This window comes from Quercus suber, unplaced genomic scaffold, assembly GCF_002906115.3.
Source record: "Quercus suber isolate HL8 unplaced genomic scaffold, Cork oak 2.0 scaffold_1193, whole genome shotgun sequence".
In the NCBI taxonomy this organism is placed as follows: domain Eukaryota; kingdom Viridiplantae; phylum Streptophyta; class Magnoliopsida; order Fagales; family Fagaceae; genus Quercus; species Quercus suber.
In genome coordinates, this window is record NW_027070589.1 from 1 (window position 1) to 14948 (window position 14948).

The 14948-nt window shown below is 36.2% G+C and overlaps 2 protein-coding genes across 3 annotated transcripts; one reads left to right on the forward strand and one right to left on the reverse strand.

The window, feature by feature from the left end:
• Positions 1-784: 784 nt before the first annotated feature.
• LOC136065818 (cell polarity protein mor2-like) lies at positions 785-5012 on the forward strand. Its single transcript, XM_065769529.1, has 2 exons — positions 785-1579; positions 1729-5012. The coding sequence occupies exons 1-2, from the start codon at positions 800-802 to the stop codon at positions 4795-4797; spliced, it is 3849 nt and encodes a 1282-aa protein (XP_065625601.1). The 5' UTR covers positions 785-799; the 3' UTR covers positions 4798-5012.
• A 1356-nt stretch (positions 5013-6368) lies between these two features.
• Positions 6369-11061, reverse strand: LOC136065819 (amino acid transporter AVT6A-like). Of its 2 annotated transcripts, none has more exons than XM_065769531.1 (6): positions 10438-11061; positions 9775-10217; positions 9452-9604; positions 8669-8872; positions 7596-8061; positions 6369-6950 (listed from the first exon to the last, which is right to left on the reverse strand). In XM_065769531.1, exons 2-6 carry the CDS (start codon positions 10202-10204, stop codon positions 6812-6814), a joined length of 1392 nt encoding a protein of 463 aa, XP_065625603.1. In that variant the 5' UTR covers positions 10205-10217; positions 10438-11061; the 3' UTR covers positions 6369-6811. The 2 variants fall into 2 exon arrangements, with proteins under 2 accessions (XP_065625603.1, XP_065625602.1); XM_065769530.1 differs by having other exon boundaries at positions 10325-11060.
• Between the last annotated feature and the right edge of the window lie 3887 nt (positions 11062-14948).

Sequence of the window (14948 nt, forward strand, 5' to 3'; positions counted from 1 at the left end):
GGGGGGGGGGGGGTGTGTTGGGGAACCCCAGCCCAAACTAAAGAACAAAATCTCTCTAATTTTAAATTGACAAATTATGATTAAATCAATGATGTTGTAGCCATTTGACTTAATGAGTGAATGAAAATTGCAAATGCTTTAAGGTAACTGGTAGACACTCTTAAGTGAGTGAATGACAAAAAGAAATCCAAACTATACTGGAGTGCAAGGGCATGGCTCAGATATTATGACATCCAAAAAAATCCCAAGTTGGGAAAGAGACCCCCACAATAGAGAATCTTTATGCACACTCAGAGAACAGGACAAAATGAGAACTAATACATCAATCTCTGGAGCTACCTATTTTCTTGAGAAGGCTTAAGGCTGTGGAGGGTATTAGGATGCCAGTCACTTGCATGGTTCTACCAACCTGTTCTGATGGGTTACACCAGTTGATCTGTTATCAGACATTGAGATTCCTTTGGTAAATATAAATAGATTTTCCTATTAATTGGTCCTGTCAAAATAACTCTTATCTGACATATTCTGTATGAATGCTTGTTGTTTTATGAAGGGCTCCCCTCCTAACCAAATATAGAAAATATGTTAAATAGCATATTCTCCTTTAGTTCATTTCCAGTTCATTGTCAAAAAATTCTAGGTAGTGTGGTTTAAGAGTGGGAAACAGCTGTTTTTACCTGATTCTTTGAAGAAATTTGCTCACAGCTCCTTTCTTTTGCATTAATAATTACTAAAAATCTTCTTTTTCCAAATTTTGGGTTTCAGTCAAGATGACTTACAAAATATATCACTCCTTTGGATGCAGAGTCAAAAGGCTCGCCGTGAAGAACTCCGTATCCACATTGCAAATATTTATCGGACTGTTTCTGAGAATATCTGGCCTGGCATGCTCGCTCGCAAGCCAGTTATCCGTCTCCATTATCTGAAGTATATTGATGAGGCAACCAGGCAGATCTTTACAGCAACTGCCGAGAGCTTTCAAGAAATGCAACCTCTCCGTTATTCACTGGCTGCTGTTCTAAGATCATTGGCCCCTGAATTTGTTGAGTCAAAATCAGAGAAATTTGATCTTAGAACTAGAAAACGACTATTTGATCTTCTTCTCTCATGGTGTGATGACACAGGCTGTCCATGGGGTCAGGATGGTGTTAGTGAATATCGACGTGAAGTAGAACGCTACAAGTCTTCTCAACATGCTCGTTCTAAAGATTCTGTAGACAAAATATCATTTGATAAAGAATTGAGTGAACAGGTTGAGGCAATTCAGTGGGCCTCGATGAATGCTATGGCTTCACTTTTATATGGACCTTGCTTTGACGATAACGCAAGAAAAATGAGTGGGCGGGTAATATCTTGGATCAATAGTTTGTTCATTGAGCCTGCACCTAGGGCTCCATTTGGTTACTCACCAGCTGATCCAAGAACTCCATCTTATTCCAAATACACGGGTGAAGGTGGTCGTGGAGCTGCTGGTCGTGACAGGCATAGGGGCAGTCATCATCGTGTTTCATTAGCAAAATTGGCTCTAAAAAATCTTCTACTTACAAATCTGGACCTGTTTCCTGCCTGCATTGATCAGGTAATAATGTTGTTCTTTGACTGTTGTGCAGCACTTTCCAATTAGTATGCATTTTACTGTTTGATAAATTACTAGGTGGGATGCTTGTCAGTTACTTTACAAGGAACTAATTATATATATATATATATATATTTTCCCTTTTTTCCCAGTGCTACTACTCGGATGCTGCTATAGCTGATGGTTACTTCAGTGTGCTGGCTGAGGTCTACATGCGCCAAGAGATACCAAAGTGTGAAATCCAAAGACTCTTGAGCCTGATCCTCTACAAGGTGGTGGACCCATCTAGACAAATTCGTGACGATGCCCTTCAGATGCTGGAGACACTTTCTGTTCGTGAATGGGCTGAGGATGGTATTGAGGGTTCAGGAAGCTATCGAGCTGCCGTTGTTGGCAACCTGCCTGATTCATACCAACAATTCCAATACAAGCTCTCATGCAAACTTGCCAAAGATCACCCTGAGTTGAGCCAGCTCCTCTGTGAGGAAATCATGCAGAGACAACTCGATGCTGTTGACATAATTGCACAACATCAGGTTTTGACATGTATGGCTCCATGGATTGAGAACCTTAATTTCTGGAAACTCAAGGACTCAGGTTGGAGTGAAAGATTGTTAAAAAGCCTTTACTATGTGACATGGCGACATGGAGACCAATTCCCTGATGAAATTGAGAAATTATGGAGCACAATTGCTAGCAAACCTAGGAATATTAGTCCTGTTTTAGATTTCTTGATCACAAAAGGGATTGAAGATTGTGATTCAAATGCTTCTGCTGAGATAAGTGGTGCATTTGCTACATATTTCTCAGTGGCAAAGCGTGTAAGTTTATATTTAGCACGGATATGTCCTCAGCGCACAATTGATCACCTGGTATACCAACTGGCTCAGCGTATGCTGGAAGATAATGTTGAGCCAGTCGGGCTAAGTACAAACAAAGGTGATTCTAATGGAAATTTTGTGTTGGAATTCTCCCAGGGGCCTTCGGTGGCCCAAATTGCAACAGCTGTGGACAGCCAGCCACACATGTCACCATTACTTGTCAGGGGTTCCCTTGATGGTCCACTTAGGAATGCTAGTGGAAGCCTGAGTTGGCGAACAGCAGGTGTTACAGGACGAAGCGTCTCGGGCCCATTAAGTCCAATGCCTCCTGAGTTGAGCATTGTGCCAGTAAATCAAGGCCGCTCAGGCCAGCTTCTTCCAGCTTTAGTTAACATGTCAGGGCCTTTGATGGGGGTTAGAAGTTCAACTGGAAGTTTGCGGAGTCGCCATGTTTCTAGGGATAGTGGAGACTACCTCATTGATACTCCTAACTCTGGTGAAGATGGATTGCATTCCGGGGCTGCAATGCATGGCATTAATGCCAAAGAACTTCAGTCGGCCTTGCAGGGTCATCAGCAGCATTCATTGACTCATGCAGATATAGCATTGATTCTGCTTGCAGAAATTGCATATGAGAATGATGAAGATTTCCGTGAGCACTTGCCTCTGCTCTTTCATGTCACATTTGTTTCAATGGATAGTTCGGAAGACATTGTGCTTGAGCACTGCCAGCATTTGCTTGTTAATCTGTTGTACTCGCTAGCAGGCCGTCACTTGGAGCTGTATGAAGTAGAAAACAGTGATGGAGAGAACAAGCAACAGGTTGTGAGCCTCATCAAGTATGTCCAGTCGAAGCGAGGAAGCATGATGTGGGAGAATGAGGATCCCACGGTAGTGAGAACTGAGCTTCCCAGTGCAGCACTTCTCTCTGCATTAGTCCAGAGCATGGTGGATGCCATCTTCTTCCAAGGAGATCTGCGTGAGACCTGGGGGGCTGAGGCACTCAAATGGGCTATGGAGTGCACATCAAGACATCTTGCCTGTCGCTCACACCAGATTTATCGTGCTTTGCGGCCTAGTGTCACAAGTGATACATGTGTATCACTCCTCCGTTGCCTTCATAGGTGCCTAGGGAATCCAGTTCCTCCAGTTTTGGGATTCATCATGGAAATCTTGTTAACATTGCAAGTAATGGTGGAAAACATGGAGCCAGAAAAGGTGATACTCTACCCTCAATTATTTTGGGGGTGTGTAGCTATGATGCACACAGATTTTGTTCATGTCTATTGCCAGGTGCTGGAGCTCTTCTCACGTGTGATTGACCGTTTATCATTCCGAGACAGAACAACAGAAAATGTGCTCCTTTCAAGCATGCCTAGAGATGAGCTTGATACAAATGTTGATATAGGTGACTTCCAGCGGGTAGAATCTAGGAGTGGCTATGAGCTACCACCATCTAGTGGTAATCTGCCAACATTTGAAGGGGTGCAACCTCTTGTGCTTAAAGGACTCATGTCAACTGTTAGTCATGGTGTTTCTATTGAGGTTCTCTCACGTATCACAGTGCACTCGTGTGATTCTATATTTGGGGATGCTGAGACCAGACTCTTGATGCACATCACAGGCTTGCTTCCCTGGCTCTGCTTGCAGCTTAGCAAGGATTCACTGGTGGGGCCTGCTTCACCGCTTCAACAACAGTACCAGAAGGCCTGCTCTGTTGCAGCCAACATCTCCATTTGGTGTCGAGCAAAATCATTGGATGAATTAGCTACTGTATTTGCAGCCTACTCCCGTGCTGAGATCAAAAGCATTGATAACCTTCTTGCATGTGTTTCACCATTGTTATGCAATGAGTGGTTTCCAAAGCACTCAGCTTTGGCTTTTGGGCACTTGTTACGGCTACTGGAGAAAGGGCCAGTTGAGTATCAGCGAGTGATATTGCTCATGCTTAAAGCCTTGCTCCAACACACCCCCATGGATGCTGCACAAAGTCCACACATGTATGCAATTGTGTCCCAGTTGGTAGAGAGCACTTTGTGTTGGGAGGCACTGAGTGTGTTGGAAGCCCTTTTGCAAAGTTGTAGTTCGCTGACAGGTTCTCACCCACACGAACCCGGGTCATTTGAGAATGGGCTTGGTGGCCCTGATGAGAAGTTGCTTGCTCCTCAGACCTCATTCAAGGCTCGCAGTGGACCCCTACAGTTTAGTATGGGTTCAGGGTTTGGGACAGTTCCAACACCTGCACAAGGGGGCTCAACTGAATCTGGAACGTCACCTAGAGAGGTGGCTTTGCAAAATACACGTCTAATTCTTTGGCGGGTGCTTGACAGCTGTGCTCTAGGGAGGAGAAGGGATTACAAAAGGCTGGTGCCTTTTGTGAACAATATCGGGAACCCATAATCTGCAAAAGCCTGTTTCTTGCTTTGTATCTTGGGTGGAGCACTGGGGAAAGTTTTAGGTGATGAATATGTATATAGCCATCGTAAAGTAGTGATTTTTGTAGTTAGGGTTGTAAAATGTTGTTTAGTTACAGTATTTATGATCTTTTACGGTAGTCTGCTGTCTTGTATCTCTTCTCTATTTATGTTATTTATAATTTCTTTTTCTGTTCTCAATGGAAGTCCTGTCATTTTTTTCCCTCTTCCAACTGAATGCACTGTGAGTTTAGATCACTTGACCAAGTTAAAACAGGTTAGTTGGACTCATGGGATACTGCGATTCTACTGGACTCAAAATGTACATAATTTACTTCATTGAATGATATCGGTTCTCATGCTTGTGGTTCATCATCTAAGTCTAGGAGAAATTCGGTGGGACTTTTCCAAGCTTAAAGAGAGTTCTATGAGGGCTTTCAACACCAACCAACCAAAAGCTTCACAAAACATCTGAACAGAAGAACAGGGGAGCCTTGACTTTTTTTTTTCTTTTTTTTCTTTTTTTCTTTTTTGTGGAGGGGAGAAGGACAAAGTCTTGTGTGGTAAAAAAAAAAAAAAATTCTAGAGCACAAGAGTTTGCCACTACAACGGGCCCATGATTATCATATTCGGATATTCCACTTCAACGGGGAACTAATATTACTCCATATATTGGTATTTAAGGTTAATTTTATGTTTTACATGGTATTTAAGGGTTTCTTTAACATGAAGGGGATTTTTTGTTGCAAAAACAAATGGGAAGATTTATCTAAAGATAGTTTTAAGAAAACAGAAAGTATTTTTTTTTTTCTTTATCTTTATTTTGAGAAGAGAAAGGCAGACTCTTGTGTGTAAAAGAAATAATCCAAAAACATTTTTCTTTTAACCAAAACCTACAATATTATCCCCCCAACACAAAATCATGATTCAAAACCCCCAATTGTCAAACCCATCCATTAAAAATGTAAAACCCTCATATTCTCACTTCACCTTGCCGGCAGGGTTGCTGATAAAGGCTTCATATGACTTGAGCAGTGGGTCGCAACCGCACCTTGATCATGGGTTGCGATGATGGATTGATGGGTTCGAAGGCTCACAATAAGATCTTATAATGGTTAATGGGGGTGGCCTATTTATAATTTGCCACTGCATCAATTAGAAAATATAGAAACGAAACTGAAAATATCTTCTTCTTTTTTAAGACATGATTTTAAGATGTATTTTTTATAAACATTCAGCCAAACAAAACTTCTAGTGGATCCCATGGTTGTTTTTAAGCATCGGAAACAAATTTATAGGGTCACAACATATCCACAGCCATGCAGCTGCAAAACTTGTTTAAAGTGGTGACTGAACTTTTTAGTCTTAACAGATATCCATAACCATATATTAATTGGCTGATATACGAAAATTAAATGATGAATGCAATCCATTCAGTCCTAGTTATGTCAGTTAATATGTATCATATGAAAACAGAAATTAGTAGTTAAAAGTAGACTTAATCCATAATTACATAAATACCAAGTATCAAAACTTTGAATGTGCCAGCAAGCCAGATGAGAGTTGGGAATTATGGCATCATCAATATTATTATATAAGGCAATTTGTGTTCTTTTGCAACTTAAATTTCCCATCACATTCATCAGGGAGAAGGGATGACACACAAACTGATAGAAAGAACTACGCAAGACCCATCTAGGATATGCATTAGCATTTCTATGACTTAATATTCCCTCACAACAAAATCCAATAACCAGCACAAAGCAAGACAACAATGCACACCAATATGCATATACACCTTAACACACTTCTAAAAGTACCTTTGTACATTGAGTAAGGGTCTTTTTATTATCACTATAATTCAACTCAAGCCATCTTAGAAAACCTTGATTTTCTTACTGGCTTCCAAAGGATCCCACCATGACGTTCCTTCTCTGGAAGCATGACCATACCTCCTGCTTGGGCATGTCTTCAGATGACAAATCACATAACATGAGAGATCATTCACGGGGGGATGTATTCCTTTTTATCAAGGCATAGGCATCGCTGTATATGGCCACCAAGTTTGAGAAGACTGCAAGGACTATCATAAAAACAGCCAAGATCTTGTCCTTCTTCGTTGCGATGTTGTGTCTATCCCTGAATCACCAAGGAAAACAATTTACATCAAATTAACAATTTATTAGCAATTCCATTCACAAAATCATTAAAAGTAGAAATAAAAACACCAATGACAGATATCCTGAATAATCCCCCATGTTAAGTCACAGAGAACAATAAGCAGCCGGTGGAGCCAGTAGAGAGTATGTTTAACATTATTTGATACAAAAAATAGTAGCAACCATTCAAAATTCTTGATATCAATTAAATAAAAGTGCTAAAGATTCACAGTGGTCCATCATTTCTATCAAAAGGTTAACACATTTTCCTTCACAGGAAATCACAGTCCTAGAAATATCCATAAATGCAAGTTGAAAGGCCTTAATATTGAATTTTCCTTGCCTAAAGAACAAGTTCACATAAGCTAGTCAACCATGAATGCCTGTACCAAACCATGATCTTTCTGCATTTTTTATTTTTTATTTATGGGTAGTCACATACACACCCAAAGCCCCACCTCCACCCCATTCTTATGGGGGGGATACATGCCAATTGAGCAAGTGTTCACTGGCTTTCTGCAAATTCCAATATCCAAATATTGAAAATGAAAATAAAATTTTACATTTGAAAAAGTCAAGAGAAATAAAATGTCTTTCTGCAAAGTAAAAATGTTGGGAAACTCACTTAAGAGTAATGGCAGCAGGGAAAATGAACCCAAGGCAGACTGCAGCAGTCGCTCCAGTGAATTGGAAAGCATCCCAAATGCTAGGTATGAAATTTGCACCTAAGAAGATAACAGCGATGAGCCCAATTGAGACCAATGCAAACCTAAGATTGTCCAGAACCAGAGGCCTTGATGTGGGAAAGAGAAGGCCATCCAAGTTGAGCCTCAATGGATAGAAGACAATGGGAAACACAAGCATAAGGTGAGCAGCATAGCTAACACGGACAGCATCATTAAGCAAGGAACTGTAAGGAATGCCAAGGTTGGTGTCGTAGTTGGCAAGCACATCATCTAAAGTTGCATCACCAAAAAGAAGGAAGCCAAAAAAGCTTGTCATTATGTACACAGATGAGCATAGAGCAAGTGAAGTTCGCACAACCCCTTTTATCTGTGTAGAGTCTTCAAGTTCATTGTCTATGCTGTGAACTGCAAATGAAGAACGCAGGAGTCAAATCCCTGTTATTTACATGCTTCACAATTGAAAGGTGAAAGAACATGAAAAAATGAAACCTCCCATTTCAATCAAAACAACTAGAGCTTATTCCAACCCTGGAAACTTCAAAGTTAATAGGATGATCTAATGTGCAAACCAGAGCTAAAATACAGATACCAAACATCACTTTTTAAGTTGGTTCCTTTTATGAAATTGCAAAGCCCATCATGGAAAAGGAAAAGATCAAATACAGGGAACACTGATTTTCATCTTTCCTCGTCAACACAAAACAACCTGATTGGTTAAAAATGTAATTCACAAGTTCAAAAATCAAAGACAATTTTGATATTAGGCTGCATTCAAGTTGCAGAGAAGCAATGCCAACTAATCCAAACTACAGTCAGTTCAACCAAGTTGATTCAAAATTTTACTTCTGATGGTGAGTTTTTCTTCATCCTTTTTGAGTTTTTTTTTTTTTTTTTTTTTTTTGAGTGGGGAGCGGGGTGTTTACTTCTGTTTCATCCAATTCCAACAGAAACACCAGGATGAAAAAAAAAAAAAAGAAAAAAAGAAAAAGAAAAGAGTAAACAGCTTCCATACCGTTATAGTGGCAGATATATGCAGTAACAAGGACAGGGACAACAGTGAAGAGATTGAGCAATGATGTCAGATCAGTAACATCTGGTATCAATCTAGGCATCGTAACACCTCCACTTATCAACTTGATGATTGCAATTCCAACAGTAATAACAAGAAACACAACTGCCAGGGCGACGGATAAAGCAGATGTAAATTTCAATGAATCTGTCACCACAGAAAGAAGACACATAAGATCTCCACAGCAATGCACAACAAACATAACAAGGCCAAAGAATATGAAATAAAGCCGTATGGCCAAGCTACACAAAGGTCGTTAAGAGGGATATAAGCATTTAAGAAACCACATGCACAAGACAAGGTATGAAAACTCAAAGCAAGAGAAGGCCTTTGAGATATGGTGAATTGCTGTTACACCATATTCAAATCACCCAGATGTCACAATACTTTTCCAATTTGAGAAGAGCAATATACCAACTTATATGTTTTATATTCTTGCAGGGGCAAGTGTCATTGATCAAAATCAAAGAAAATAAGGTTGTCAGGCTGCAAATCTCTATTGCTAGTTAATTGCTATGTAGTAGAAACTACTAGTACAACATGCACATACCAATGAATTATATCACTTGTGAAAAAATAAAGCGCTAGTATAACAGTTTCAATAAAACATCAGAGATTGATAGATCTGATTAGTGTTCTACTCATGGTAGAAAATTAGAAGTTAGATGGAGTAGTTCAGATAGCAGCTGATTAAAAAATGGTTTATGGGTAAGGGATAACACTAACCGATTCGCTTAAAGCATGCCAACGGAGCAAATATACAAAGAGTTGTGACAGAAAGAACAACAGCACGCCCATTCCACCATTGGTCTCCAAACCAGCCTTCAAGGACACCAGCATGGTGAACTCCACTTGAAGATGTTCCAGAAAGCACATCACCTTCAAGTAATACAAGGATACAAATTTGCAAAATTAATCAAACATATTTATAGCTTTCCCCAAAAAGTACAGTTAAGCAAATAAATCTACAAAAACCTTCCCTAGATAAGGCACCAATAACACAAATGAAACTGAAACAGAGATTTGTAGGAATGAAATATAAGTCATACCAATAATAATCATGTACACAATGAGTACACCAATGTTGTTAATCATAACACATATCTGCAGCATAATCTTTCCATATTTTCCAAAGGCATCCCCCATAAGACCTCCATATGAAGATGACTTTCCAGCCCGGCTAAACCTGAGGATCAACTCAATTGAAGCCTCAGTCAAGAAGGCCATGAAGATGATCATGGCAATCCCAAGACCAAGCCCCAACACTTTCATTGTTGCCGGCAGCGCCATGATCCCAGCACCAACAATTGTGGTAGATAAGTTGAACACTGCCCCAGTAAAGGAAGCACCATTGAACTCATCAAACTCAGCACCAACATCATCTTTCCTCTTAGGCAACAAGGGTGCTTTTTCATCAACAATTGATTTGTTCTTTCTTGACTTCCTCTCCTTCTTAGGTGCAAGATTTCCAATCGTCATCTTCTTCAAGTATCTTCAATAAAAGTTTCACACCAAATATGATTAGCTTCTAAATTGTATAATTCTTGCGAGTTTGAAATCAAATTCAAGTAAATTTGCAAGCTTTTAACAAATACTAACTTGTAAAAATGGAAGAACTTCAACACAAACTATTGAGATCCCTTATACTGATTCTCAATCCACAAGAAGATATAATATTCAAAACAAATAGCTAACTTTAGAAAAAAACCCACTTCTTTCAAAGTTCCGAAAGAGGCAGATCTTTTGCAAATGGTTCCAAACTAACAACAAGAGGGCTGATACTAAGAAACCCAGAAGAAATTTCAAAACCCCAGAAGGGAAGTATTGAAATTAAGCTTGGAATTTGGCTAAATTCTTTAATACACACAATTGATGAAGAAGAAGATATAAACCCTATTCCACAAACCCAGAATGTCTTGTCTCTTCAAAGATAAGCAAAACCCCCCCAAATCCAAACAATACACACAGATTTCTGAAAAAGAAACAACAAACTTGAAAACCCCAAAAGCAGAAATTGATAAAAATTGGTACTTTAAAATTAAAACCAAGAATGATTGGGTCTAGGATGGGATGCTTGGCTATAAATTTATAGAGAAAGTGAGAAACCGTGAGACAAAAGCTTACGTAATGTGTTGCACATTTGTTCAATAAAATATAAAACTACTAATAATTTTATATACGAATTGACCGAATCATGAAAACAAATTATGACTATAAAGACAAAGAAATTTCAGGGATTGGCTAATGCAGTATAATTTAATGGTCCAATTACAATCAATCTTTAAACGATTCTCCATTCACAGACAACCATTGACGTCAACATCAACACCAACATTAACAACAGGGTCTGGTTTTTTTTTTTTTTTTTTTATAATTCAACAACAGGGTTTGGTTTGGTTTTTGGGGTGACCGATGGAGAGAAGCTTAACCAAAAAAAAAAGCTCAATTATTGAATTTGGGATTTTGGGTTTTTATCTTTTAAGGCAACAAATTGAATTTTCCCAGAAGCAGAAAAATTCAGAAATGAAATGCATAAGATATTTATGTTCTACAACTTTTTATTAAAAATATATATATAAAAATATAAAAAAAAAATTAAAAAATAAAATTCGAGGAGAGACTAATCACTAATGTGCTTTTCTTATATACTAATTTAATGATTTTTTTGGGGCTAGAATATAGGAAAGTACAATGGTAAGTAAACATTACAGGCTGAGATTCTCAATAGAGTATTTTGGAAAACTTTAACTGCAAACTTGTTAGAATCTTTAACTTTAGCTATTAAATAAGAGGTTCTGATTCTCCTATATTATTAGTAACGTGCAGATTCCAGCGAGTTAATCTAATGACCGTTTGTTTCGGTAATAATATTTTTTAGAAATTGAGTTATTTTTAAAAAGATATTTTTTTATAATTTTTTTTTTTTATATTTAGTAGTAACTTTGAATAAGTTGATAAACAATCTTTTAATTTTTCATATTTAGTTTACGTGAGATTAAATAGAGTTGTTTTTCAAAAAAATTTAGTAAAAAAAAATTTAAAAAATAAATCATACTTTTTCTATTGACCAAAGATTGTTTTCTTTTTACTCATTGCTTCTGATGCTACCAAACACAAGAAAATAAGAAAAATTATCTTTACACAAAGTTTTTCATCTAAACATATAGAGCAATAAAATTATGAATAGTGATACCAGCACAATAATTTCACAACAAAATGCTTAAGTGACAAATTATTATTAATTCTTATCTGAATTCACTAATTTCACAATATCTTTTGTTAAATTGTTATGCTCATGCTTTTTTTTAAAGCTATTTAATTGGCATGGAATAAAGTATACTCAATATCCTTTTTAAAAATAATGAAAATTTAGTTATTCTATATTCTTAGCTACAAATATTTAGAATATTACTTCTTTTCAATGTACAATTTAGACTAACCGGGCTTATTTCTTTTTTATTTTTTATTTTTTTGATAAACCAAGGAACTTTGATTAAATTAGACCGTAGAGTTTGGGCAAAGCCTCTCAAAGTACGTGCCAATAACATCAAAATACAACAAAGAATTAATTAATATTAATATTCACAAGTGGAAAAAATGAGAGGTGAACCGGGATTATTTCTGTATCATTAAAATATTTATATCAAATATATACATAATTATCACACTTAATTAATATTTATTTGAATATTGATGGAAAGACAAAATCTAAAAACTCATTTAACAATCGGAATTTTAGTCTATGATACTCTAAGTAGTGTTACGAGCATAATATTTTTACAACAATTTTACAATAAAGCCTTGGTGTCAATTTGTTAAAAAACTTTAAATTAAAATATTTGCTAGATGACATGGTTATTGATATTTGATCAGATAAAAATTTACAAGTATGTAAAATATAATATGAAAATGTAATCAACAATGAAATTATCAAAATTCACATTTTTTTAAAAAAAAAAAATTGTGAGTAGTGTAACATTGTTTAAAGTGTGCCTAACTCTCTCACATAAAAATAGGAGACAATAAAAATATTTACCAATTCAACTAACTAAAATCTATCTTCTCAAAAAAAAAAAAAAAAAAAAAGATTCTATAGTTTACAACTTTACATACTATGTTTAAGTGTTTATTTAAAATTTATATATGACAAAATATTTTACCAATTCAACTCACTAGAATCTATAGTTTACAACTTTACATACCATGTTTAAGTGTTTACTTGAAATCTATATATGGATTAATAGTTAGCACAAGATATTTCTTAATTTATATTTGTAGATTCAACCATATCTTGCATCTTACCCACCCACCGACACACACACACACACGTGTGTGTGTGTGTATGTGAACTAAATTTTTGGCATCTATTTCATTATGATTACCATCATGCCAAAATAAGAGTCGACAAAATATTTTACCAATTCAACTAACTCGAATATATAGTTTACAAATTTACATACCATGTTTGTGCATTTACTTGAAACCTATATATGGGATTAGCACAAGATATTTCTTAATTTATATTTGTGGATTCAATTATATGTTGCATCTTGCCCAAATAATATGCTTATAGTATATTTATTTGTGTTTATTACTATCTATTAACAGGAGACCATTCTTTTTCCCATCAAATACAAGATTTCAAAAACTAGGAGATCAATTGTTTCTCAAAAAAAAAGAAAAAAGAAAAAAAAGAAAAAAAAAAGAAATCAATTAGTATTATTTGAAAATACTAATAATTATTTATAACTAGGAGATCTATTTGTTAGAAGTATGTGGTTAAATGATTAAATTAACTATATCTCAAAAGCTTAAGCTTTTGAAACAATTGGTAATTTAACATAGTATCAAAACAGGAGGTTCTGAGTTCAGCCCACATGTGAGGGGGAGTGTTAAAGTATATGATTAAATGATAGGTAGTTTCAATCCACGCGTGAGAATGAGTGTTAAAAGTATGTGATTAAATAATTAAATTTACCATATTTCAACAACTAAAACTTTTAGAACAATCAGTAATTTAATACTATTAATGAAGTAGAGGTGCATTTTACTTTCTTTTTTTTGCTAAATATGAAGTAGAGGAGCATATGATTAATGTCGATTACATGTTTTATAAATTAATCAAAGTGGATGTCACTCAAATCCCCATGAAATAATATATATACCAACCAGGTCCGCAAGTCCTTGAGTATCTTCCAATCAGGTCAAAGGGCAGCTAATTAAATTTCTCATTATTCCTATTGAAAATTTGTGGTGTTTCTTTGAATTGTCTTTTTGAACAGCAAGTCCATAAGGGCGATTTGCTAAAATGAAAAAACTAAAATGTGGTGTGGCACAAATTATATTAAAGCCACCGCCACAGAAGTGTGAAAGCCAAAACTAATTAACGTTAAGGACAAACTATAAACAATGCCTGTGGTGTGCAAATTGCTAATAGCCATTGACCCTTTCACAATAGAAAGAAATAAACATGAGTTTGTTAATTTTGTATACTATATGTTTGATTATATGTTATTGTGTGCTTTACGTAATAGACCCATAACCCATGGTCAAGAATGAAAATTTGGACTAAAAAGAGGCTTCGGGATTGAGCAGAGAAAACATTCAAGCAAAAATCAGGCAAAGATATTATTCACGGACACCCTTTGAGGTCAACATCAACACCAGCATTTACGGGGTTTGATATGTTTTGTGTGAACAATGGAGAGAACTTTAACCTTAAAAGGCCAATAATTGAATTGTGGATTTTGAAATTTTTAGTTTTGAACGCAACACACATTGAATTTGCGCAGATAGAAATTCAATGTAATGGATATTTGGACGGTAGCTACTTAGATATTAAAGTGCTTTGGTTTGTTTTGGTTGTACAATGCAGAGAACCTTAACCTAAAAAGCCGAATGAATTGGGGATTTTGAGTTTTTAGTTTTGAAGGCAAACAAACATTGAGTTTGCCCAGAGATAGAAATTCAATGTAATGGATAATTGGTAGGTACCAACTTAGATATTAACATGCTTTTCTTAGATGAGTTGTGCCACAAAATGTCAAAATATTTTTATAACAATTGAGGTGTCAGCTCATCATAGGTTAAAATAAAATGAAAAAAAATTATACTAAGATTCATCGTAATTGAAAGCAAAAGTATTGTGAGAATGATATGACATTTTATTGTGTCTTTAGATTTTCTCTTCTTAACTACTAATTTTACCATTTTTTTTTTTTTT